At 40.7% G+C, this 27,969-nt stretch overlaps 1 protein-coding gene across 1 annotated transcript in view; it reads right to left on the bottom strand.

Annotated features, from left to right (window-relative positions):
- Positions 1-27,969, bottom strand: part of SNRNP48 (small nuclear ribonucleoprotein U11/U12 subunit 48) — a 94,518-nt gene that overhangs the window by 56,122 nt on the left and 10,427 nt on the right. The window contains exons 3-4 of the mRNA XM_086964996.1: positions 12,243-12,303; positions 9,938-10,015 (exon numbers count right to left, since the gene is read on the bottom strand). Of these exons, the coding sequence (XP_086821122.1) occupies positions 9,938-10,015; positions 12,243-12,303 (139 nt within the window). The remainder of the gene's footprint in view (positions 1-9,937; positions 10,016-12,242; positions 12,304-27,969) is intronic.

The following is a 27,969-nucleotide window of genomic DNA, read 5'->3' as shown; positions in this document are numbered from 1 at the left end:
GATTGCACGATGGCAATATAAGTTGCAAGATTTTCATTTTAATATTGAATATCTTCCGGGGATTAGAAATGTTTTAGCAGACTGTTTATCAAGATTACCTGTCCCTGATGACAATGTGGTTGAAGAGGATAATGATTTGGATAATGTAATTTCAATATGTGAGGTGTCTAAAGGTTGCATTCAGGAAAATGAGTGGAGATGGTCTTGTGATAATGATTTAATCTTGAAGAAGGTGACTGAATATGTAAAATCATCTTGGCCTAGGAAGGCTGATTTAACTGAAGATATGCTTTCTTTCGGGTTGCACATGAGTTGTCTCTGAAGAATGAACTTTTAGTTAGGGGGTTGCAATTAATAGTACCATGCAATTTGAAACAAGTCATTTTAGAAATGGCTCATGAAGGGCATCCAGGAATGTCAAGTATGAAAAAGAAAATCGGGAGCGAATTTTGGTGGCCAGCCATGGATAAATCAATAGAACGTAAAGTTAGAGATTGCATGGAGTGTTGCCTGAGTGATAAATCCCAGAAAACTATAACTCATGAGCATCTTCCAGTGTCAAGGCCTTATCGTGCATGGCAATCCATTTCTTTTGATATTGCAGGTCCTTTGTGTTTAAACAAGAATTCGGTCTATGCCATCATTCTTGTTGATCAGATGTCTCAGTGGCGTGAAGTAAAAATTGTACCTAACGTGACTTCTAAGGTAGTTATACAATTTTTAAACGAAATTTTTGAGAAAGAAGGTTTTCCTGAATCTATCACTAGTGACAATGGGGTACAATTTGTTTCTTTGGAAATGAAAGAGTTTTTTCAACGTCATGGGATTATTCACAAACGTGCTTCTGTTTATTACCCACAAAGTAATGGTATTGTTGAAAGGTGGATTAGGGTTTTTAAAGAAGGTTTACAATTGCCAATGTCTCATGGGAAGGATTGTAAACAGACTGAGCGAAATATTGTGGTGCTACAGAAATACTCCTAGAAGTATGTATGATCTAACTCCTTTTGAAAAAATGAGAAGTAGGAAATGCATTTCCAACATGTATCAATCTTGGATGAAAGACCTGTTTCTTGAGGAGAAGGATAAGAGGGATAGAGTTGTTCTGAGTGGAAATGTGAAAAACTCTGGTAATGTGAAAAACCCTCTTATCAATGTCAATGACTGGGTTAGAGTTAAAAAAGGTAGGTTTGTTAAATCCGGTGAATCTAAATTTTCTAATCCTTTGAAAGTTCTTCGAGTTGGGCGTCAGGTTGTGGAATTATCTGATGGTAATGTGTGGAACATGTCCAAAATTGTCAAAATTCCACAATGGCTATGGCCTGATGTAAAGTCTGATGATTCTGTTTCTCACAGGTTCTCCAGATCTGTCAATAACAGTAAGAATTGGAGGTAGTTCACCAATACTTGTGATGATTCTTTTTCCGATCAAATTGTGCAAAGATATCGTCAACATCCTGCATGGTTCAAGGATTATTATGTGGATTATTGATCACCGTCTGTTTATACCAAATGTTGTGTAATTTCTTTTCCTATGAGTTTCATGTTCTCTGTTAATGTATTTTTGATTATACTGTTCTTTTATTTTTGTTAACATTGTTGAATTGCTACGAAGGGGAATGTGTGGTACCTTGGTGATGTCACAGCTGGAATCTGGAACACGGGATGTCCCAGATTCCAGTTGAGACAGTTATACCCAGGCTTTATTGTATAGACACCTTGTAAGCTTATCTTAAATAAAGCTATACATTTGAATCAAATTCGTTGGAGGACCTTACTTCATTTCATATACCTACATAAGAACAAGCATTGGCATAGCCAATAGGTCTCGCCTTTGGGACCTTATAAGTGTTTAGCCATGCAACCGTTGATGTTGCACCAAGGATATTGTGCTGCATAATTAAATACTTATAAGATCTCAAAGGCGAGACCTAATGGCTATGCAAATGCGTGTTAAGGGGGATACAATTACTCAACAATTCACAAATTGATAATCTAACACTATCACAATCTATTTAATTTGTATGTTACCCCTGCCACCATCGCTAAACAGAGAACCAATTTGTCATTCCTCTAACACAGATGCAATAACCAGAGACAAACCACCTTCATTTATTCATAACTACCCCGCTTGTCAGCTGATTTGGGAAAGGGCTTCTCTAAAAAAATCTCACTAGCAATCGGACAGTATTTGAACTATTATAGTACACTGATTATGAGGGGGTTTAAGAAGTCCTCAGTGAATGATGTCACAATAGTCACAAATTGGTATTTCCCGCGACAGCATCAAGGTCTAATGTTCCATCAGCTCACTTTCTGTGATGTCACCAATTAGCTCTTATAGCATATATGGTGTTCCTCAGTGTTTGAATGAGTGGCAGGTGAACTTAAATGAATATTTACAATTATGCTCCAAATGCTATGTATTTCTCTGTGAATTTTGTACAGATATGCGTTTAAATCGCTGGCCGCAATAACAGTCAAATTCCAGTTGTGCAAAGCTTCCTTTAAAGATTCACACTAAACTGGAATGAAAAAACACGCCGACAGATACCTACTTTCCCAGGCGACGTTTGAGGATTATGCTCCCAAATTAAAGATGGGTACTTACAGGTTCGGATCGGTGCAGCGGGCACGTGGCCAATGGGCTGGTATCTGATTTGCAGCTGTGGGCCACTTTTTTAGCCAGTGTGGTGTCAGATTTGAGCGGTGTCTGTGCTGTTCACATGCAGAGAACTGCCCAGCTATTGGCTGAGTGGCCTTTCTGGAGGCAGATGGGACTCTGCCTCCCTTTTAGCAAGGAGGCGCAGGTGTCGTCAACTCTCTGGCTAGGCCGGCCGATTAATGTGTGCAGACTGAGCAGGGTCAGGGCCTAGGCAGAATTAGTTCACCATTGTGAACTAATTCGAGCACAAAGATTCCTGGCAACATTTGCTTTAAAAAAAAGTCTCAGTGAAGTTCAGAAAACCTGCCTCTTTTATAGAAACTCCCCCTCTTCTTTTCATAATACTTAAAACACTAAAACAGTGTTTTGGGAAAAGGTGAAATCTGCAGATGTGGGCCACTTTTTTTGGGTGCCCGGGCCTGTTATTGATCCCAATCCAACCCATGGCACTTATAATGGGAAAAAATGTGGCCATTCGTTTTGTACACGTTATTATCAGATTTCTGCATATTACATTGATGTAGCAGTGAGTTCCAAACACAAGCCAGCACTTTTTACACAAAACCCTAAGAAGCTGAGAAAAAAACGCATGGGCAAAACTTTCCTTCAAGTTTATATCCCTGCCCTTAGCCGTGCCAGAGTCCAAGACATTAGTCATAAGCACGCGCCTAGATTGACATCAGTGTCATGAAAACGCGTAGAATTTTCACTGTACATCCCAGCATACACCCGTGTATCAATGCATATTGCAAACCACACAATATCCCATCGAGTTTATTCACGGAATACTCTTCCACAAGGCCATGTCCCCAGATTTCTCTTAACATATCAATGGTACTTACACCAAGTGTCCAGCATTTTAACAAATATTACATGGAAACCCTATGTAATGCAGAATACAAAAATGATGGCTACTATAGAATGTGATGTGGGACCATTGAATTGTCACTACCCTCAGTGAAACTACCCCGATGGCAGACTTGAGATCTTAAAAAACGACCTCCCAGCTCAGTCTGCAAGCGGAAGTGAAATGTACGCTTCTCGAACCTGCTTGGTTACCCGTGCTAGCAGCTGCTAATAGTTAAGCCGTTGACTGAGTTACATTATGCTCATTTTATGGCACTGTTAAAAGGTTTAATTCATTCTCCTAATGGGACAATCACTCTATAAGCTTCCTTTTGTTGACCTGGACCTCATTCTTTCTGCGAGGACATTAGGGCATCGCGAAAGGAAGTGTGCTGCAAAGGTTAAAGTACAGGGGCGGCCTCCGGAATCATGAGTTCAAGACCTGCTTCCGGAATGACTCACTTAATAATGTACAAATGTGTTTATCTTTGTTTGTGTGGGGCAGGCAACAAGGAGGGAGTTTGGAGGTGGACGGAACAGATGGAGCATGGTGTCAAGGGAATGCTCTGCTTGGTCAGCAGTGACGACCACTAACCTCATCTGGAAGTGAAAACAATGGCCCTTTATACAGCAAAATATGACTTCCTTTAAGGATTAGGTAATACTCTAGATAGCTAGAGTCGCAACTCTGCAGTACGAACTGAAAGGGCAACAATTACTATAGGCAACAGGGTTGACACAGACTTCAAAAAAAGAGGTCAATTTATATTCAATTCTATAATGCGGGTGTCTCTGCCGTTCAGGGGTAGAGCTTGAGCACTAGACATGCATTATTTAGTCTAAATGGTTTTTGGCTGTCGCCATGGCAATTAATTTGGTATCATACAAAGTTGTTGGAACTAATCTTTAGGTGAGGGGCGTGATACAGTTGTTGTGTGGTCTGTTTGAGTGGTCTCGACCAAGGAATGGAAAGTTAGCATCAGGAAACAAACTCATTGAATGTATTTTTTAAGACATTAAGTTACTAAATTGTTTTGAGAGATTGTTATGGCTGTAGACTACATTAAAATCAACATTTTACGGAAATAAAACACAGTACGGCATGGAGAGCAAATCAAATGGACCCAGTTATTTAGGTAGAAATTGTAGCTTGTGAGCTGATGGACATAGTAAAAGCCAGGAGTTTAATGTGACATACTTTGATTATCGGTCTTAAAGTCTTAAATTAAACCTTTGGGCCTAGGTGCCACTTTATGCAAAGGACACTGAAGGATAAGAGCACTGAACCATATCCATCTGCTTGGCTCGAAGACAAAAGTCCACTCACTCCTTCAGTTTTCTTTGAGACATCTCTTGACATGTCACAGTTCTTAATTGTGTAAGAATTTGAAGGCAGCCCAGCTCACACGTCACAGATGTCCTTCTTGGACACTTCCGCAGCATGGGAAGGATACCAGTCAGAGAACAGGGACAATGAATGGATGAAGAATACCCTCTTGAGAAACTCAGAAAAGCTTCAGTGAAAAAGATGAATTGTTTTATTACCGAAATATGTTAAGTGAGCACAAAAAATAAAAGCGAAACATCAAGAAATACTCTCATTACCAGCAAAGTCCTGAATATCGAGCAGGTTCTCTGCACTGAAAGGTGAACAGACGTCACACAAGGGTGATCCACTTCAATGGGTGAGAAATCTTAGATGGTGAATGGCTTGACAGAAGCAATGATGCCAAGGTTTGTGGGTTTACCCGTTTGCTAGGGTTTCACCTGATCATTTTCAGGATAGAGGTGGGCAGAGGTCCAGTCGCCCCTTCTGATGAAAAGCACTCTGTAGAAGCAGGATCAGAGTGGTTACCCAGCTATCCAGAGGTTTTTAGAGAGGCAGGTCCAGTTTTTCCTATGGTACAATTTAAGTACAGGCCCAATAAACAGTTTAGGTCTCGGCTGGCGTGGCCTGTGCACATGTGCAGTCTCGCTGGCGAGATTTAATGATTTAGAGGGCTTTCATTCACGGGCTTCAAGCACCGCCCCGCTTTCCCATTGGCCGGCGTCACCGTTTATGCTAAGCGGTGGCCAGCCATTGGGAAAAGAGCTTGGCCTGACGTAGACTTTTCTGCTCTCCTCGGCCCTCGCCATCAAAGGGCACAGCAGTCACCCAAAAGCAGAAGCAGAAGGCTTGGACGCAGCTGTTCTCTGAAGCCACTTCCATCAAGGAGCAGAGCAGTCACCCAAAGCGCCGTGTCCAGAGCAGGTAAAGGACCCATGGGTTCGGGTAACCGTCCTGAGTGTTTGTCCCGGTGTTGGACTCTGATTTGCATTAAACATCTGTACCTACCCCTGGCCTCTTACAGCTAAACACAATATGCTAATAATCATTCCTCGGTATGATCACAGGAGACTTAACTTTTAGAGGTACTCTCACACTACATAAATAACAAGCATTAAAGGTGCAATAGGTCTCGCCTTTAATTAAGTTAAAGCCATTTGCTTTGCTATCAGGGCTCGACAAATCCGAAAAATGGTACTAGTCCTGCTGGTCTAGTACCATGGAAAATCCCCTCGACCTGACTGCAACCCACTTGACCTCCGTCTCTGAAAACGGAGCAAAAGTGACAAGATAAGATTTAAATGCATCTTTATTGCTCATTCCCTTTATGAGCAATAAAAATGCCTTTAAATCATGTTATCTTGTCACTTTTGCTCTGTTTTCAAAGACAGAGGACAAAAGTTAGTTTGACTTCCTACTCGCCAGAAAGGGAGAGTAGGACCTAAAAATAGCTCGTCCTCATCCATGCTCCCTCGCAAATGCGAGCGGGCGAGTGGATTTGTCGAGCCCTGGCTATACAATACCATTAGCAAAGCAAATGACTTTAACTTAATTAAAGGCGAGACCTATTGCATTTTCAATGCTTATTCCTTATTGCTATGCATCAGAAACATACAGTGGAGGGGAGTTAGGAAATGCCCGCTTTCAGTCAAATACATTTTATTGGGATTGGTTTGGGCAATTCTATTATATGTTAAAAAACCTGAGAATGTTACATCCTTTAGGCACTTTTATTTTTAATTTCTTAAGCACATATGGGCAAAGCCAATTAGTCTCGACTTTAGACCTATTGGCTTTGCCACTGCCTTTTGGGAAAGCTACACAGCATTAAAAAAAAAAAAAAAAAAAAAAAAAAAAGAGTTCTTGCTGATGCTGTGGAGCATGGCCAAAAGAAATAACAAGTACTCGCATAGCCAATAGGCCTAGCATTGGCAAACATCCTTCTGGCAGTGGTATGGTTTTGTAAATTTTAGTTTGGGAATATGCCTGGACCTCTATCTACAAAAAGTCCTACAGACAAAAAAAAAAAAACATTACCATAGTACTCCATGGGATTGAATGGAACTACACTGTGTGAGAATGTGTTCCTTGTAGAAGTGAGGCATGCCACAACTCATAAGGTCAGCCAATGGCTGAAGTAGGTTGCTACACTACCACTTAATTCATGCTGGAGTGGGCGGAAAAAGTGTGAATGACACAAACCACAGACATATGGATGAAGTGAGAAGATGAAAACCCTTATAAATAACTATTTTATTCAGATTTAGTAATATCAAATGGTCTTCACTAAAACAGACCTACAAAAAGTCAACCATTATGGCATTGGCTGCAAACCTCTTCCCTGCGAGAGAAAGAGGAAAGGTAAAGACAAAGATAGATGAAAAAAAAAGAAAGAAGGCAAGAAAGTAAAGTAGACCAGAAAGGAGAGCAAGGAGGAAGGAGAGAAATAAATTACAGAGGATAGCTTAATATAGAACACTTTCAAATGTACACATTTAGGTTGTGAAATAGCATCAGTCAGAAAAGCAAAACACTTGAAAAGGAAGTAACAGCATTGGCAGGAGATGAGATCTTGTAAAGATGGAATGAGTCCTGTGTTTACATCAGAACCGTCTTGCTATCACATCAGGCTCTAAAAACTAAGACCATACTAAAGTAACTAAAAAACAACTAAAACAGTGACACTGATGGGAACTAACGAGTCACATGTGTGAAGTTACATAAGTAGGCTGACCCACTGCCCCATGCTATACGCTGTAGTGCATGGAAGCAAAATGTGAATGCCACAAAAAAAGGCCAATGGATGAAGAGAGGAAACTGAAAGACCATTTTTGTAAGTATACTAAACACATTCGTAAAATCACAAAACGTCTTGGCTAACAGCAGACCTATACAAAGGCACAAAGATGCAGCTGCATCATTTTGTGCAGAGGGGCCACAGCTATTTGCAGAAAATAAAGCAAAAATAAAGACTGTTGAGGAACAAGGGAAAGCAGCACAACATTGTTTCACAAAGAGTGGTCAAACCACACGTGGAAAAGGGCTCAGAGAATAGAGTAGAAGCACACAAGGATAGCTGGGGTGAGGGAGGAGCATACGCAACAGTGATGAGCCAACGAAGAAGAAAGCAACAGGGAGGCAAAGCACAGGAGCCAGCTAGCTGGAAAACACCATTCACTCTCATTGAGTGCTTACACATATAAAAGAAGCAGTTCCCTAAAAGTGAGCAGTGGAAGTCTAAAAGACTGCTCATCAAAAGGCTGGAGTAGAGGCTTTGCTTAAGGGGAAGGATAAACACAATAAGATAAAGCAAGCCAATAAATAAGAAGCAAGCAAATGAGTGGTAATAAGGCCAACCAAAGGTAAGCAATGGGTGGGCTCAAAGCCTACTGCAAGTGCTTGGTAAGCCCACAATACCTGCAGAATCTCAGAGGCATGGTATGGCTAATGCATTTGACATAATGTGCCTTTGCTCAATTACAAAAAGATAAACAATTAAAATACAATTGAATAAATAAAAGGGTTGTCATTAAATGTGTCACTAAAAGAGAAGGGGAACTACGCAAAGTTAAGCAGAACTCTTATGATAGTGGATAACCTGAGGTAAAGTCACATCATGCAGATTAAGAAAGAAGTGAAAATGGCCCGTGGTTCTACTTGTAGTTCAGTTTCCTTATACTCTGTCAGCAGAGCTATAAACTGACTCATGGTTCAAGGGTCCAAGGAGAGAAATTGACCAAATGAACAATACAGTCCCACCCTCAAAGCTGTAATAGAAGACATGACATGGTTAGGGTCGAGCACATGCCTTATAAGTTCAGAAATAGCAAGAAATACATGGGTTCCTCCAAACTGCAACTGCAGGGGAAAGGTGATGGTCATAGATACATTCTCTAGGGAAGTGAGCAAAGGGACCACTACAGAAATTACCAGAAACATAATTCACAAATCTGAACAAGACAATTGGGTACATTCAGAATTAATAACCAGTAGTTTTCAGATTGAACATGGCAACAGAGAACAGGGGGTATTGTCATGCCGAAGGGCCCAATGTTCACAGGATCCCGACCACATTTCTTGCTGAAGAGGAATTCACAGATAGTTATGTATTATGGGTAACCCCAGGGGTTGCATGTAATAACATGCATTAATCACCCAATGATTCATTTTTGGTTATTAGTTTTTGTGTAATTAATTGCAGACGTTTGTGTTATGGTTCATTTCTCTGAGCAGCATGTTTGGAAATTCCAGCTGAAATCTTGGAAATTTCTTTTTAAGCTGTAGATGGTAGTGTTACATCTATTAGCTTGTACTGTGCTAAATGTTTTTCTTTTTGTGCATGATCGGTTAGTGCACAGTCAATATAATTACCTAATGTAGGGGGTAATAACTTTCCCCCTCAAATCACCTATATTACCCAATTTCGTTCTAACCCCTTTAACCATTTTTGTGTGTGTGAATTCACTTCATTTAAATGTATAGGTAATCATCCCTTTATTTACTTTTAGACTTCCGATTATTAGCATTTGCCTTAAAACCAAGAGACCGTGCTAATGAGGAACAGAGTTTTGTAAAAACAAAAATTAAAGAACAAATAGAAACCCAAATCTCGCTCTTCTTGAAGAGGTGAAAAATCCCCAGATACGTATTCTACATTTCTATCAAGGCCACAGCATGTGCACCTGTCATACCAATTTTGATAACATACAACAAAACACTACCCACATTTAGGTTATACCTGTAGGAGGTAGAAAGGCTAAGGTGATAAATATTAGCAAGGCCTAGGACGCAGGATTTGCCGAGCCGCAAGCTCCACTTATAAATCGTTATGAGTCTGGTAGTCATGAAAGGTTCTGGCCACTGTATAAACTGAGAAGGTTTTTGTGCACACTCCACCGGGAAAATGTGCTACAGTACAGATTCAAGCGTGGCAGCTCAAAGTCTGACAGTAACGTACAACTATTTGCAATTGCTCTTGGAATAGGATATAGAGGTATTCTGAATAGCAATAGGGATTATTATTTAGCCTCTTAACACAAACATGATATAGATCTACATCAGAAACAGTACGGTTTCCAATTAACCTAAGGACTTCTTACCTGGACTGTAAGCTCTATCGTTACTAATCTGAGCATTTTCTTTAGCTTGTTTAATTATCAGAGACTGGATGTCCTTATCTGCAAGAGCAAATTGGGAAAAATGGATTACAAGATATTAGAGACCCACATAGTAAAGGTTATGTTAACTGCACTATGTTATATGAATGGGACCAGACTAGCACACAGAACGAGACAACATGGATCACATCAGAGATCTAAAACAGGATTATAAAACATTGTAACAATTCCAGAAATAACCTGGCTTGCCCAACTGCCATTTGAGCTAACTTCTTTGTAGGCTCCAAATGAGATTTCATTGATCTTTCCCTATCAACTTCTCGCTCACCGTAACCCATTGTCCCCCTGCTCATTAACCCCAGCCGCACATGGTTCTCTCACCACGATACACCTTGCTCAGCCCTCTGTCAGTCTCCCCCCCCCCCCCACTCCAATGTCCCCCTGACAGGTACTGAATTATCATTTTAGCTACACATTCTCTTGTCTGTGACCGATATATTTATAGGTACCTGTTCTGCCATTTCTGCTTCTTCAGTGAGGATGAAACAACCTATTTTTCCAGCAACTTTGTGAAGTTAATGATCTCAGAAGAGAATAAACCACAGTACTAATTACTAGTTTCCTCAAATTTGAGGCAACGTATTAGGAGATTCTTATTTTTAGGAGACTCAGATTGATAGAGTGACATTTACTTTGCTTTCCAGGATTATTTAACCATTTTCAGATCTTCAGCAAGTCATTATTGACACTGTAAATGGTCATAGGTCTGTATTTGGGATTTTTTACAGTGAGAAAATGTTCTCTTAAGGTGCAGTTTCTGTTTGGTATTCAATAGTTTGTCTTTTGGTTTCTCCCATCGAGTTTTTTGTTTTCCTTTTCTATTAATAAATGATTCCGGTACGATATGTTTTTCAGTTGCTTTGGGAGGTGAGGGAGGGGTGGTTCCTCTTTCACCATTATACTTTATTTATTTACAAGAGTTTGTAACTGAAGTATGTTTTCACTTCTCTCACGGTGTATCACAATTTTCAGCTTGTATTTGGACGTCAAGCAGTAATGAGACTGAGTTTGTGGGTCGTTGTAGTACTGTTTGGAAGGCATTGCAAAACATTGCTGAGAGCCCTCAGAACTCGTTTGCAAAACACCATGAATATATTTTCAATTGTACTGGAAATGACTGCAATCCATGAATACAGGTAGGGTCACCTACCAAATAACTTCACCAATCACTACTGGAGGATTTACTGTGTACTCTTAGATTCCCTTATTTTATCTTGAAGGTCTTTCATAGCTTGGGTGAAGTTCTCGGATCTGCATATTATTCACAAACAGGACTGTTTGGTTGTGTCTGATAGTCTAGATGTGTACTACAACCCTGTGTATTAATAGTAGTAGCTTATTTTTTGTTAATCTTCAGGCCCCATACATGGCAGTATATGGAAAAGAGTGGAGGTTTTGTTGACAACTAGTCTACATACATTTGAGATGTTAGCTCTACATCTTTTAGTAGCAGTCTAGGAATTGGTGACTCTTCCAAAGCAACTACTAAATTGATTATGTAGAAGCAAAACAGAGTTGAGCTAAGTCAGCATCACTGCCTCACTCATTATTCCAATGTGAAGAGGTTGCTCTCCCCTCTGTATGTCTGTATCGTCCATTTTGTGTCTGTCTTCATCTATGCCTCTCATTCCTGTTCTGCTGGTCTCCTTACCCCTCTCCCTCACTGTCCTACTCCGACTCCTCCTCCCCCCCCATGAGCCAGTGGTGCCCAGCAGACACAAAACTCATGTGTCTCTGGTTGCACAATACCACCAGTGTAACAATTTTTTTAAATTATGTCAACTGCCTTATTACTGTAGATAAGATCATATTGCAAAACACCACCAGCTCCACAACAGATCGTGTGAGTCAGTCTTACAATCTTCCATTCCTAGCAGTCTTGGTTGTGGCTGTCTCATGAAAGTAGTTTCTAGAGCAAATTTCTCATGGTGTTACAGTTAGTGTTGTTATGGGCGTCAACATGACAGTCAGCAAATTTGAAAAATAAAAACTAAGCAGAATATCAGAGCCCAATATGAGTGAAACACTTCTATTAAAAAAAACTTTGAAAAAAGAAATCAAGAACTTACATTTATTTTACTATATGAAGTCGCTTTACTCTAAAATACACACAGGACTAAAACAATATTGCCATTAAATGGTGGCACAATTTGTACTTGGTATAAAGTCCTTAAAGTGCAAAAAAAATCCAAACATGAAAATTGATAACAAACAACATAATACTTACCTATAATAAATGTGGAGGCTTGCTCTTTGCCATAAAGAAATGAAGATTCACATTCACCAGCCTAAAATATCAAGTGAAACGAAAGTATTTTTTGTCAATTAATACTGAACAGCCAACAATAAAAAGGTACTAGAACTAAAAATCAAATAATACCAAACAGCAACACCTCAGTTATAAATAGGTCTCCCACAAAGAAACCTCGAAATAAAGAAAAGGAGCGATAAATATTGATTTTGTTCAACTCCATAATATGATGAAGGATCTTTTCACTGAAGGTCACATTACTTTTAATAAAGTAATGTTCATGGAGTAGTAGGGAGGAGTTTCAAAGTACGTGAAAGGCTATGCCAGTAATTACAATCTCTGAAAGCTAAACTTTCACATATTTAATGAATTGACTCATTAAAAGCTTATAATCACAAAATCAAAACCATGGGGGGGAGGAGGGGCGGGGGGTTTGAGACACACCCATACCGGACATTTCTCAGTCTTACATTTAGTCAGTCAAACTTTATTCGGCATTGGTGCCATAAAAGTGCACCATAGAAAAAGGTCATACAGACAGCACAGATGGCAATAAATACAGAGAAACCACAGTTCAAATTATTGTAGACTATATAAAATCTCAGCCTACCTAAATAATAATTGAATAAACAGTCATATACTAAATAAACCTTGAGAAAAATTTCTCTCTAAAGCTATGAAGTGCAGATAGTTACAACAACAAAATCCGTACAGTAGATAGGATTCATCACAAGGGCACGTAAGGAGCTAATCAAACCACACTCCTATTTGGTGGAACAATTAGAAGAAAATGTAAGGAGCCTAAACGTAACCTGGTTAAATAGGATCTGTACAGGGGACGGACTACTTAAGTGAGAAAACTCGAGGCCATGTCTAGGGGATTACATGTAGTTATTGGTCATAAAAGATAACTGAACGGCCTTAGTACAACACGTGCTTTGGCAATAGTCAAAAAAGAGAAACCTTGTCATGGCTCTAGCAGAAGGCCCGAATAATTCTGGTACTCCGGTACCACAAATCTTTCAAAAGTACTCGACATTGAATAATATGGTTAATATTTCCTGGTTAGCCTGAGTCAAACACCTAACAAAAAAGATTTATTAAGGCCCAACATTGCAGATTGCTAAATTGTCAGCCATAACAAGAGGGGGGCCAACCCAAGTAAGTCTTCCAAATAAGTTAAATCCACCTCGGAGTGGCAAAAAAAAAAGAAACGGTGGTTGTCCTAAGGGTGATGGGAGGTGCTAGTAATCAACTTAGGAAGCTGTTTTGTAACTTTAGCAATACCCACACACTACAGCCCCACACGTTGCAACTGAATGTTATTCAAATCAGGTAAAAAAAATTGGTAACGATACTTTAATCATTTTACTGGTCTACAAAGTGGGTCATTAGCAATATCTAATTGCCTTACTCAGGATGAGGTCAGATCAAATTCTTCATGACAAAATTAGAAGTTTGTGTTAGGCTTCCTGGGGATAAACAGGTCTCTGCATTTCGTCATGAGATTAAGGTCCACAGAGTGGAAAGTATCTAAGCAGGATCCAGGGTGAGTACTGCCGTCTCCTCCACTCACTAAACTGTCTATCAATGTGAGTAGGGGTATGTGTAGAACGAAAATTTGAAAGCAACATTTAATCCCAAAGACAAAATAACAAGCATTGAAAATGCAATAGGTCTCGCCTTGGATTAAGTTAGAGCCATTTGCTTTGCTAATGGTATTGTATAGCTAAGCAAATGGCTTTAACTTAATAAAAAGGCACGGGAGGACAAATCAGTCACTTCCAGCTGTGTAAGGATATCTCAGGAAGACTACGGGTACAGCCGTCGGTTCGACCTTGAAAGTCATAAGATTCGTCACGTAGCCAGGAAAGAGCTACGCTCCGGTCTACTATACTGGACTCCACTATAAGAGCCCTCAAGCCACCACACTATATAACACTTTACTACACTGTGCCAGGCCTAGAAATGTTGCTAGACCTGCAGGTCTAGTGACTTAAATAATCTAGCAGCCTAATTATAATGTTCTTGTTCCATAAACTGGTTTCAAATGATATGATCCTGGGCAAATATTTTAATTCACTAAGCTGCCATTTTCTTCTTTATCATATATGAGAGCACCTTCAAATAAGCAAGTGGGGCAAGTCTGCAGTCCACAAACACATTTGTTTGATTTAATAGACTGATCTCTTGCTCCATCTATAATAAAATCAAGCTACATATAGGATACACATGAACACTGTCTTACCCCTTAGTTTATTAACAGTATGGTCATCCAGGCAGGGCCAGGAATGTTTACAAATAATGTTTAAAAGCTATTACTTTTAGTACAAACATACCTAAAGCATGAAGTGGTAGAAAACGTATTTGCAATCACCAGATTTACAACAGAAATGCCCACAAAACTTCCCACTGACATGTTACCAACTGATTAAATTGTATAGTGTACAAACAATGTTTTAAAATTGAGTTTCTGCAAATATTTGTCATTTGCACATCACCAAGTGCTCCGATTTATTTTGCTCCTATTTAAACCTTTGTTAACATCACACTTCTGAATTACAAAAAAAACGTGCTTTCGTAATTCCAGATATATTTTTACTACTCATTTTCAAGCTGTTTAAATGCTGTGTGAGAAGAAAAACTGACATCTTACAGTCTTTTGTTTCTCAAAGATTGTCAGACAACTCTCTTAAAATCCTTAAACTGTAGAAAGGGAAAGAAAAGTAAATCCCATTGTCTAGGATAAGATAGTCAATTAGTGAAAAGACAAACTGTCATTTGACCTCCGTCTTTGAGCAAACGTGTCAAGATAAAAACAAGATTTAAAAACGTCTTTATTGCTCATTCATTTTCTGAATGAACGGAATACCTGTTGCTTTCCAGTTTACGTCTACTTGCCAGAACAGACAGTAGGTCCTTTAAATAGCTCAACCTGAAAAATTCGGACTCACCATATTGAGAGGGTGAGTAGATTTTGAGGCCTGTGTGCTATACACTACTTCACACTACTCCACTTGATTTCAATTTACAAAACTCCAGTCTATGGTAATAGACTTTACACACACTCCTCCACTGTACTATACAGCACTCCACATAACTCTCCAATTGCGACACTGGACTCTACAATATGAATTTCTTTTAATTAAAAATTCAATAAAAGAAATTTAGGAAAACTAATTGTTCCTTTACAAACCAAGTTTAAAGTATACAAACTTTACAAATCCTAAAGTTATAGCTATAACTATCATTTACAAGTTATCCACCACCTTCAAATTAATATAGGTAGCAGATCTCGTTACACTCTTGAGCTCGCTAGCCAGACAACACAAACTATAACTTGTCACCATACCATGCATTGTGTTCTCACAAATAATGATACTCCACATTATTACAAAACAATGTACGAGACTCTCTACCACTCTACTGCACGACACTACACTCGATAACACTGGAGCCATACGGCTACTCCACTGGCCTCTACTCTAAGCCACTACACTCTACAACACTCTCCCACACTCTACAACACTCCACTAAATGGCACTCCAGTCGACAAAACTCCACTGTGCAACACTCATCTCTACTGTTCGACACACCACTACACTGTACAGTATGTCACTTCACAATACAGCACACCACTTTAACACTTTACTCTACTGTACGGTACGTCACTCCACTCTATTCCACGAGACAATATTCCACTCTACGACACTAGACTGACACTTTCACTGTACTATACTCTACTACACAGTTGACACTCCAATGACAATACACACTGCAATTTGAAACAAGTTATTAAAAAATAAAAACCATTAATATACAATGAAGAAAACAAAAGGTTAAGGATAAGTTGTTGTTAGAAATACCTTAGGTATTCCTTATAGACAAACCCAACTTAAATTACACAAACATTAAAAAATATAAAGTTATAGATACACCTTCAAAATATAATTTGCTCACCACCTTCAAATTACTGTAAGTCATGCACCTCCGAACACAATCTAGTCTCCTCAGTCGCCACACATTAACTACAACTCCTGCCTTTTCCATGCAGTGTTTATACCGTTACTGCATCCCATATAGCATGTGAAAACATAGCATTCATAACAGCAATTATAACTTCTCAAATTACATTACAGTTGCCACTAGACTTAGTCTACGTTTTGTACCTCCAGGTCCTCCAATAGGGAAAGGCAAGAAGCTGAAGCAAGGGTCCATATAAGTCAATAACGTCATTATGGAGCTCCTTCGAGTCCTGCAGGTTTGACGTCAAAAGTACTGCGCAGAACAAGGCAGGATTTTGCAACCACCTAGATTGCTTCATCTCTGGAGTAGACTTGTGGTCTTTTCCAGGTCCCTTATGTTACATTCAGATTTAAGTCACTCTTTAGGTCTCAAAATACACTAATGGTAGAATCTGCAGTCGAGATAGGCTCATGAGGTCATATAACTTTGCAGTGAGGTCATGCTGAAGCAGTTTCCTTTCCAATAAAAAGCTTGGAGTGGGGCAAACCTGTGTTTCTTGCCTGCTGATGCATACCCGCCCTGTGGAAGTCTCAGCTGTATCTATTTTTCGCACCTACTGGGGAAACAGACAGAAGAACTAGGGGTGTCTCGAAAGATCAATAGTTTCAATTCCTCATAGACCAGATTGGGATCCCAACTTCAAAGGAAGAGCTGTGATGTATGACTTCTTTCCGCCTCCCTCCTAGATAGCTAATTCTTGCTTAGTGTCCACTGTTAAGACCACTTTACCTCCATGCAGCAAAAAGTCAAGACTTCATCTTCTACGGGGATTGTTAATAGTCAGACAGGGACCTGTGTTTAGTCTCTGGACCAAACCAGGTTGTTTCCTCTCAGGAAGATAAAGTTATCTTTTCCTAAAGTTCCTTTTCCACTAATGTTTGCGAAACACTACTTTCACCAGTAAATTTGAAATTAAGTGCAAAATACTTTTGACTGCATTAGGATTATCCGAAGCAGGGAAATAAACAATTGTCCTGTTCATGGAAAATGAAGCTAGAAAGGGAGGTTTTTTAAATCTATTGAATGTGGGGGCATACACTCCCTGTTTCTAGCATGCCCTACTTTCATATATTAAGCTATATGTGTATATAATATCACTTTTGAGGGTGACATACCTAACATGTAAAGTAGTTTTCACTACATGGCAAAGGCATTTTTCTTTGCCTTCTACCACTCCAGCACTTTTAATCTGAAGTCCACACAGAGCATAAGGGTGCACTCTGGAGCCAAACACGTGCCATTGGGGTGCGTGTGGGGAGTATAGACTACAGGTCACATATAACGTTTAACTTGCACACAAGTGGTGACTTTTCTGCCTTATTGGACAGTTAAATAAGTCAATAAAGTCTCACCAATGCGAAGTCGATTTCAGAGAACAAACGCATGCTGTACCACTGTTTATCAATAACAGTGCAAACAATGCTAAAGCCTGCATGTTGCAAAGTCATCCTGGGCGCCCCCCCCACCCAAATTTTTGCTGACTGGAACTGGTGGTAACTGACTGACTGACCCTGGGCTCTGTTTAATCAGGCCCAGGGCCAGTTCCAAGCTACAAGAACACATTAGAATGCAGTTAAGGCACCAAACATGCACTAGGGTACACTATGGTATGGTGGGGTGCTCCTGTAATTGGCATGACCTACCCCATAAGCCCCTAGTATGTAATAGGGCAGGGGATTTAAACTACCTAGAAGTCTTCAGTATCCTGGGGCATGGCAGTTTAGAGGCCAGCGGATATTCTGCACCAACATGTGTGCAGTACTGAAGCCTGAGGTCAGTTTAAACTCCGCACTGGTTGCCAGGACAACTTTTAAACCTTAAAATTGTACCCAAACTCAACTTTGGGGGCAAAGGCCCTTAAAAAAAACGACCATGTTTTTGCACATTAGGGACCCCCAGGGTCACCCCTAGGTATCCCAGGGGTGGGGGGGGGGGGTCAGTTATCTATAAGGTACGCCATTATAAAATGAGTTTTTATATGCCTGGGTAAAGTGAAATTTTACATTTCACTCCCTACATTGTATTAAAGAGCTGCGCAAATTCGACTTTGATGCTAGAAGTGCTGGGTATGCAAGATTTTCAATATTTCTGCAGATTCAGAACCCCTGAAGTCTCCCCTAGTTGCATAGGGGGTGGGGTGGGGGTCCTGTAGAAATTAGGGAAATACTTAAAAAATATAGTTTTATAAGCCCTGGTGCTAGAAAAGTGGCCCAAGTCATTTTCCCTATTGCAAACCCCATGGTCCATAGGTTTACATGGTAGGAAGTTATTGATTAATAAATATGGATAGGAGAGGATTAGCCGAACCATTCAAAGACTTCCCAAAATTGTAGTAGTAAGTAAATCCAACAAAATGATATTGTTGAATTTCTCCTAAAGTGTACATACAAGAAGTTATAAGACTTTCTTGTTTGTAAGTCCAAATTCAGCCTGTCAGTGGTCTGCCATGATTGGTCAGAGTTAAGTGGATTTGCCAGGCTGCTTTGGCAGTTTGCTGGTCTATAGGAATGCCAGGCCAGGGGGGTGGAGTCGTAAACCATCCTCTTCAAAGGCAGAGGGGAAGCCTGGGTTTCAGTTTCACTCTGACACTCTTGACCCAGAGTCAGGGATAGGCTTAAGGAAGGTATGTGTGGTATGTGCGGATGGTAGGGGGAGAGAGTCCATGGAAGCAAGCCATCTCAGGGGGTGTGTTTAGCCAGCTCTTACCTCCTTGCTGGAAAAATCAGTCATTATGGATTTGGAAGAATGATGCACTCTGGGACAAACTAATACCACACTCTACAGGATGCGGTCATAACTATGAGGAATTGCCCTGCTCTCATGGGTCAGCATTGATCTGGTGCTTGACCCAGAGATTTTGAATAAGTATCTGAGAGGGTCAGAGCCCTCCAGATCTGCTGCTTGAAACTTACTGAAGCAAGAAGTACCCTGCTGAAATGATTTTGCTGTGCAGGGAACCCTAAGGCCTGACCTCTGAAGACTGCACCAAGTGAAACTGCAGCCCTGTGGATTACCTTGCTGCCAACGGACAAGAGTGTAACTCCCTGCAAGCTACAGGTTAACAGAGCTCACCTGGACAGCCTCACAAAGAATTCAAAGCCTGAAGTACCAGTGGATTTGTAAGGGTGCTGTTCAGTGGATTGTGGAACTGAAGTTTCACACTTTCAAGGACCCTCTTAGAGATTCCAGAACCTTGGATTGTGTGTTGGATACTTTGGGACCCGCAAGCAGAACTCCAGGAAGGTGTTCTAACTGGACCCCGCTTGCTGAAATAGGCGGCCCACCACAGGGGTGAGAACATTCTTCAGAACAATTTATAAAAGGTGTGTCCCCGACAGAAAACAAAATGACTAAAAGGGGTACTGTTGGTTTCTAAGCACTAGAAAGTGATTCATCTTTAAAAATTCATCTCTCTGGTTCTTTACAGTGGATTTTCTTTCGTTTTGGTGTCATTTTAAAGATAAAAATATTACCTATTTTTATAAATTGGTGTGGGAATTTTATTTAGTGTTGTGTCTTAATTGTTTACTGAAATGGTCTTTTTAAATGCTTTACATACCTGTCTTTGAAGTCAAGCCTGTCTGCTCGCAGCCACGTTACCAAGGGTTGAGCATAGGAATAATTTTTTAAGACCTATGCTGGGTCCTTTCATGTGTTAGTGGCCTTATTGCCAGTGGCAGACTACATTTGCCCCTACCAATAACCCACTATCCAACACTGCAATATCAGACAAAAAAGTGGGAAAGAATGACAAATGATATCCTTTCTTACAAAATGGTAGCATTAGCAGTGACTTCAATGCTATATCCGACCACACATTTGGGATAATTCGGTCCTGATGAATACCACTTAACCCACATAAGGAGTATGTCAACAGCTGTTACATATACACCAGACAAGTAACACCAAAATCATGACAACTTTCCTGCATCCAGAACAGTACTACTATAGTACTTTTTGTTTGTAATCCTACCAGGGTGACCATCATTAAAATGGTTCTGCATGGTCAAAGATTAATTTAATACTGTTCATCCCTACAATATAAAGTACTCCTAGAAAACTGGTTAAGCCCAACCAGTTGCATCACCATTCTGGGTGAGAAGGTTCAGGGACAAAGCTTGCCACGAGACCTATGTGAGCGAGCACTACTGAAAACCTTTATTAGGGTTGTTCTGGTAGGATTATGAAATCAAATAGTTTTGTGTTCACAGCATATGTGCAAGGGTCACCTTACCTGTTGGTAGTGGATTGTACCATAGGGGGAGACAATAAGGTTCTCCTATAAACGCTTTCAATTACCCCTTTTGGGCTGAGAGAAGATATCCTACAGACTGCCAAATAAACAGTATATATATATATATATATATTTCACACCAGTTATAGTTAGCTGGAAATTTTACTGCCATAAAACCATTGAAATTCACATGTTATAGTTAGTTGGACTCACTATAACTGGCGCGTGCAATGCACTGCTGATGACATCACATATTACATCACTCATGACATGGTCAGTGACATCACTCATGACTTCACTGATGACACCATCCAGTGAATGTGTCTTTTAAAAAAATAAATATGTGTTATATATGTATACGTAAAAGTTGATGGAAGAATAAATGTTTAAATAAGTGTTTACATGGATGCTTTTTTTTTTAAAAAAGTGATTGGTTAACTGGTTTATTGAGTGTTTCTTAGTGAATACATATATTAGAGAGTAATGTTTAAATATTTAAATATATGTGTTAGTGTTTCACTTTGTGTACAAGTGGCTGAATGGGTTGGTGAGTAGCTACATGTGTAGGTATATGGGTTATTAGATGTTTTTCTTAGTATCAGTATGAGTGTTTATATGGTTTGGTGGGGGTATTACTTAGCACATAGATGCATGAATGACTGACTCTCTTAGTATGTGTTTTGAAGACAGCATATGTGCAGGACTGTATGGGTGGATGAGTGTGTATATGTGTATGTTAGTGAGTGAATGACTGTCTCACTAGTGTCTTTAATAGTAACTACATATGTTTTAATGTAGTATATGTGAATATTGATGTATATAAGTGAGTATATGTGAGACTAAGGGATTGTAAGAGTTCCTGTTTAAATAAGTATGTTTTTCTATAAGTGATTGTTTAAGAGAGTAAGTATGTGTAAGGTTCCTTAGAAGTAAGGTGGTAGTGTGTGTATAGCTGTATATGCAAATAAATGGATGTTCAATAGTTTATTTGCATGTGTGAGAGTATCTTTTGGATGACTGTTGGTGTGTAACAGGATATATGTGTGTATCATTATATTTGATGAGTGAGTATACGTATGAGTGATTATATAGAACTGTTGGTGAATGAGTGGATGTGTATATAGATGGTGGAATTATTGAATTGTTTGTTGTAACTGGTATGGGTATCTCCATTTTTTTGAACATTTTAGTTTCTATTTTTGAATATGTGTTTTAAGGGTTACATTACAGTGAAAGAAGGTCTGTCACTGTATCACAAGGATGGTGTCATCAGTGATGTCATAAGTGATGTCACTGACCATGTCATGAGTGATGTAATATGTGACGTCATCAGCAGTGCATTGCAAGTTATAGTGAGTCCAACTAACTATAACGCGTGAATTTCAATGGTTTTATGTCAGTAACATTTCCAGCTAACTATAACTGGTGTGAAACCTATGGTTTTTTTAGTGAATTTAATAGGTTTTTTAAATGCTAATTCCTAACTATAACTGATGTGAAACCTATGGTTTTTTCAGTGAATTTCATAGGTTTTTTAATAGCAAATCTCTATAGGTATGAAATGTAATATTTTTTATCACAAATTTTATATTGTATAATTATGTAATAATTGTTTTTTTTTTTTGCCCCGGTGAGTTTCCGGGGCGCGTACCGATGCGCTCACCGGTAAGCGCAGTGCTATTGCGCGCCCCGGGGAGCGTACCGGTGAGCTTCCCGTTAGCGCTATAGCCGCAAACGAAAACAACATCGTGACGTATCGCGTAGCCGCGTGATGCGTCATATGACGCACAGTGTAAGCGCACCCGGAAGCACGCGAGCGCATACGACCGCAAAACGTCCTGACGCGCTTACGCTACGCGCCCCCCCCCCCCCGGGACGCGTAGCGTAAGCGCGTCGGGTCAAGTGACCTGAAAATCACACTTTATTGGTTCACAACACTTTTGGTTTCAAAATGATCAAAGCCCCCACCTTTTTTCCTCATTCTCACTTTGTTATTTGAGTGAGAAAGACCTGCTTTTTCCTTACAGAGATGGCTACAGTCATATCATCAGCTGGAGCATCTGCCCCACCACCACCACCACCATCAAAAAGACCACCAGAAGATCACATTGGTGGTCAAGAAGAGGAGGAGGAGGATGATGATGAAGAGGAGGGACAGACAAGGCATTTCCTAACTGAAGGTAATCAGCCCTACAAACCAAAAGAGCACTTCGTATGGCAGTTCTACAAAATCCCAAGGGGTTTTAAAAAAGTCAACGCTGCGAAGGTAACTTGTCTGATTTGTGATGCAGAGTGTCCAGGGGGAACCCTAACAAAAAATATTCTATCGGGAATCATACGATGATTCGGCACATGATCCGTTGGCACCCAATCAACTATTCTGCTGCAGAGGTAAGGGACCTCTGCAGTAAGCTACCCCCATCAATATCTAGACCCTCAACATCGAAAGAACCAACTCCATCGGGTTCAGAGGCAACAGAGACGATGCCTATCATACAACCAAAATTTAACGATTTTAAAATCATGTGCAAATATTGTGGAAAGTTAATTTGCAAAGTATAAAACTTATCATCTGTGCTGGGGATAACCATAAGTGCCCGAAAAATCCCTAATTTTCTTCTTTTTTTTGCTCCAGTTGAGCCATTTACAATTCCCTGTTTTTTGTTTCTCCCCATAAAAAATACAAAACAAATATAAAACTGTTCAGAAAACCCAAAAAAAGTAAAAAATGTTCAAAAAAACAAAAATATAAAACAAAAAGAAAAAAAAAAGTTTAGAACTACCTCCAATTTTTTAAAAAAAAGACTACATTTTTTATAAACGGTCATTCTTTTTTCCCCATGGTACGCTCCCCGGTGCGCGTACCGGGCGCTCCCCCGAACAAATCGAATTTTTTTTTTTTTTTAAATGTTTGCCCCGCGGGGCCCTTTTATGGCCCCCACATCAATCCTAGGAGGTCGGGGGGGGGGGGGGTCTACCCTGCCTCCTTTTGGTCATTTCCTCCTTTGTTTTTGCCACCTCTTGTGTCTCGATCCTACCGAGACACAAGATGGCGGCCGCTCCGGACTGTTTGGAATGTTTACAGACACCTGAGAGCAAATCAGCTTTCCGCGCGCGAACTCGCGTTGCGCGCTGGTACGCTCCCCGGTGCGCGTACCGGGCGCGCTTACACACACACATATATATATATATATATATATATATATATATATTTTATTTTTAACCTAAATTACTCAAAATCCTCTGGAGCACATTTCTTGAGACCTAGCAAAGGCACATCGGACTACCAGTCCCTACAATTTTGCCAAGTTTGGTGAAAATCCATTCAGCCGTTCGGGCTAAAAGCGAGTCCAACCGCCCTATGGAAATTAACATGGGGAAAACACGTTTTGGGACCCCCCCCCCTTTTATCTCGGCCCCCGCTTGACGAATCCCCCCACATTTTCAGGGAAGGAGCGGAGCGGGCCATCTTTGAGAAATCCGCGAAGATTCGTCCACCGGCGCCAAAGTTATTCCCAATAGAATGTTGCGGATTTCCTATGGAAAGTAGATCTTAACTATAACTGCCTACTGGCTATCGCCAGTAGGATATGGATATATATATATATATATATATATATATATACACACATACACACACACACACATCAGAGAGAGAAAAGAAAAAACTTTTCAGAAAAACGTTATCTGTTGGATAATGTTTTTTCCAAGGACGAAAATCCTCACTCAACCTTGGGTAACATACTTTATAATAGGATTCCCTCCTCACTCCTGCGCCACAAGGTGCCTGGTGTGGGCTACAACTCTCAAAAAGAGAGGAACAGAGGTGTTTTGGATTAGATTAGCAAAGATTTTTAGGTGAGGTGCAGAGTGCCATCTTGTTTTTTATGTTAGTAGGGAAGGTGTGATTAAGGGTAAAACTCTCTGCTGGTAGGCAAAAACTACATTTTATTCTGGTGCCCCCAGAGGACAGGATTAAAAGGAAAGAATGACAGGGATATTGTAAAGAACATACCCTGTAGAGTCACGGTTAACATGTTTCTGCCCTTTGGAGTCCCCAGTCGGGGTCAGGGGAATTTGTCAGGACCAAAAAACGAAAATGTCACTCCACAATCAATTATGCTAAACAGCCATTAACCGGCCTCATAATAATATACACTCTTGCCATACTTGCTATCAGTAGGGTTCACACAGCGGACTTCCAGGTACGTGGGTATGGCTGGGCAATGTTATTGCCCTATTGTATGTTGCTGCAACTCGGGGAGTACAGGATACTCCGTTGCTATACATATTCCAGAATTCGCCCTTCCACACAGAGTCTGGTAGTATGTGTGGCTGTTCCCTGAGGACTACTTTTTCAGGACATCTGGCATAGCTCAGTAAGTTCACCAATCATGGAGACCACCTCACCTTTTAAAATAAATATTTGCTCTGCGGCACTCAATGACCTGTCACGGGACACCAGTAGAGATGACAATGCCCAGAAACTTTTGGTTTAAGACAACATATGGGTATTGTTAGGTCTGGGGGTCTCCAATTGGCAATGGTATTCACCTTTGTCCAAATAGGGACCCTTACTTCTAAGTCAGGATAAGGGGATTACACTCCTTAATAACCCCTGCTCACCCCCTTAGTAGCTTGGCACGAGCAGACAGGCTTATCTCAGAGGCAGTGTATTAAGCATTTGTGAATATACACAGTAATACAGTGAAAACACTACAGATGGACACAACACACGTTTTATAAAAATAAGTATTCTTTATATAGACTTAAATACAAGACCACAAACGACAAAACTCCACAATACTACACTTAAGATTGCTTAAAAGATGATCAAAGTTACTTAGTTCAAGTTGATGATAAATGCGACAAAGTTCTCAACAAAGTACCTGGATGTGTAACGCAAAGTAAACAAAAGGGTCGCAAAAGGGGAGAGGCGTTGGTTCCGTGATCCAGGGGAGATGATGCGTCGGGCCTCAATGCTTGCGCAGAGTAGGGGATGCGTCGTAATCCTTACCCATGCAGAGATGATGCGTAGATTCTCGGTCTGCGGGCCCGTTGCGGTGTGCAAGATGGCACCTTGATGCGATGCGATGATCCAGTTGTGATGCGAGAAGATTGCGCCCTTTTTGCGGCGATGCGATGACAATGCGTCGACGCCCTGGCAGCCTTGTGACGACTATGTACTTTGGAGCCGCGACAGGCCCTGCGACACGCTTCTCCGGTGATGCGATGGCGGCTCTCACGATGGCGTCGCGCTTCTCCGGTGATGCGACAGCAGGAAGCTTCGATGAACACACCCTTCCAGGGAGATGCTGCGAAGGCTCGCTTCTCCGGTGATTTCAGCTGGGGCGGCGGCACGCTTCCTCTTGATGCGTCAGACTTCCAGCGGCACACAAATGTCTGGAGTTGAGAATTCCCAGCAAGGAAATTCAGAGGGGAGCTGGAGATTAACGGCCAGATTCATGAAGCCGAATTCAGCTCGCAAAGGGCCAGATTCTGAGAATCTGGCCCTTTGCGAGCGCTATTTTTGCATTTGAGATTCATCATCCCAAATGCAAAAATTGCATTTTTAGAAATCGCATATTTGCGAATAATTGCATTTAAGTAATCTCAGTTAGAGATTCCTTAATTGCAATTCAAGAAGCATTTAAAAATTGCGAAATCGCTATTTTGGGCCGCTATTTACCGCGAGGTCAAACCTCGTGGTAAATAGCGAAAACTTAGAAAAATGCATTTAAATGCATTTTTGTAAGTTGCATGTTACACACACACGTCCTTTGGACATGTGTGTGCGCAACACCAATGTATATTACATTTCAAGGGTACTACAGGGTGTCCTTTGGACACCCCTGGCACCCTTGAAATCGCATCCTTATTTGCAATTCGCTAATTGCTAATCGCAAATTAGGAATAACTCCCCATTCATTCCTATGGGCCTTTAGGCCCATAGGAATGAATGGGGAGTTATTCCTTATTTGCGATTAGCAATTTGCTAATCGCAAATAAGGAATGTGTAGGAATCGCAATTTATTTAGCGATTCCTACATGAATCCCGTTTTGCAAGTCCTTAATAGCGATTCCTTAATAATCGCTATTAAGGACTCGCAAAACGGCACTATGATGAATCTAGCTGTAAGTCTTTTGTCCCTGAGACTTCAGCAGGAGGCAAGCACAGTTCAAGCCCTTGGAGAATATTCTGAAGATGATGAAAGTCTTTAAAAAGTTCCTTCTCCTTTCCTTGGCAATGAAGCAACCCCTGCAGGACAACCCAGCAAACAGCACACTGGCAGAAGGGCAGTAAAACTCCTGCAGCTTCCTTGGTTCTTCTCTTTGGCAAAAGGTTTCTTGTTCCAGAGTGACCTAATTTCTTGGGATCAGGGTCCCAATATTTATACCTCAAAATCCTTTGTCCTCTGAGGGCAGAGGGGCCTTTCCCCAGTCCAAACCAGTTCTGGAGCACTCTGTTTACATGATTCCTTCTTACCTTTCACAGTGCAGGACAGAAACATCAGACGCATCACAGGAGGTGGAGCCAGCATTGTGGAGGGAAGGCACCGCCCTGGAGCACTCTGTTGACATGACTCCTTCTCTCCTTTCACAGTGCAGGGCAGAGACATCAGACCAGCCACAGGAGGTGGTGCCAGCATTGTAGAGGGAAGGCCCAGCCCTATTCAGGTCCCAGGTACAACTCCTCCCTCCCATCTAGATGCATATCTCTATTCACCACTGGGCTGCCACAGCCTGTCCCCTGGAATCCCCCAGCCCTGTCACTCACAAACCCAGACAAGGAATACACAAACTAGCAGAGGCAGGCCTGGACAGTTAGGCAAAAATATACCTACTTTCTAAAAGTGGTATTTTCAAACACAGAATATTAAAAACCAACTAACTTTACTAAAGATGTTTTTTATTATTCTGAGTGCAGGCATACCAAATTCGAATTTCTAACCTGTTCCCTGAGTCAGTTAGGATTATAAAAATGTAATCATCTAACTGCCCATTCTAGCCTATGGAGAACAGGTAGCCTTGCAATAGCGAAAAACGAAAATGGCTGTAATTCACTATTAGGACATGCTACACACACACCAGAGCATGTCCTACCTTATACTTACAATGCATCCTGCCCTTGGGCCTACCATAGGGGTGCCTAATATGAAGCAAAGGGAAGGTTTAGGGACTGGCAAGTGTGTGCACTTGTCAAGTCGACATGGCAGTACTAGACTGCACACAGGCCTTGCAATGGCAGACCTGAGACACACTTTGCAAGCTACTTCTGTGGGTGGCACAACCAGTGCTGCAAGCCCACCAGCAGCATTTGATTTACAAGCCCTGGGCACACATGGTGCACTGTACTAGGAGCTGACAGGTAAATCAAATAACCCAATCATGGAATCACCAATTAGTACATCAATTTAACATAGGGAGCAATTGCACTGTGGC

Source organism: Lissotriton vulgaris, chromosome 4_1, assembly GCF_964263255.1.
Source record: "Lissotriton vulgaris chromosome 4_1, aLisVul1.2, whole genome shotgun sequence".
NCBI classification, from domain to species: Eukaryota; Metazoa; Chordata; class Amphibia; order Caudata; family Salamandridae; genus Lissotriton; species Lissotriton vulgaris.
Note: the sequence above shows the minus strand (reverse complement) of the source record. Positions and strands in the feature narration are given on the sequence as shown.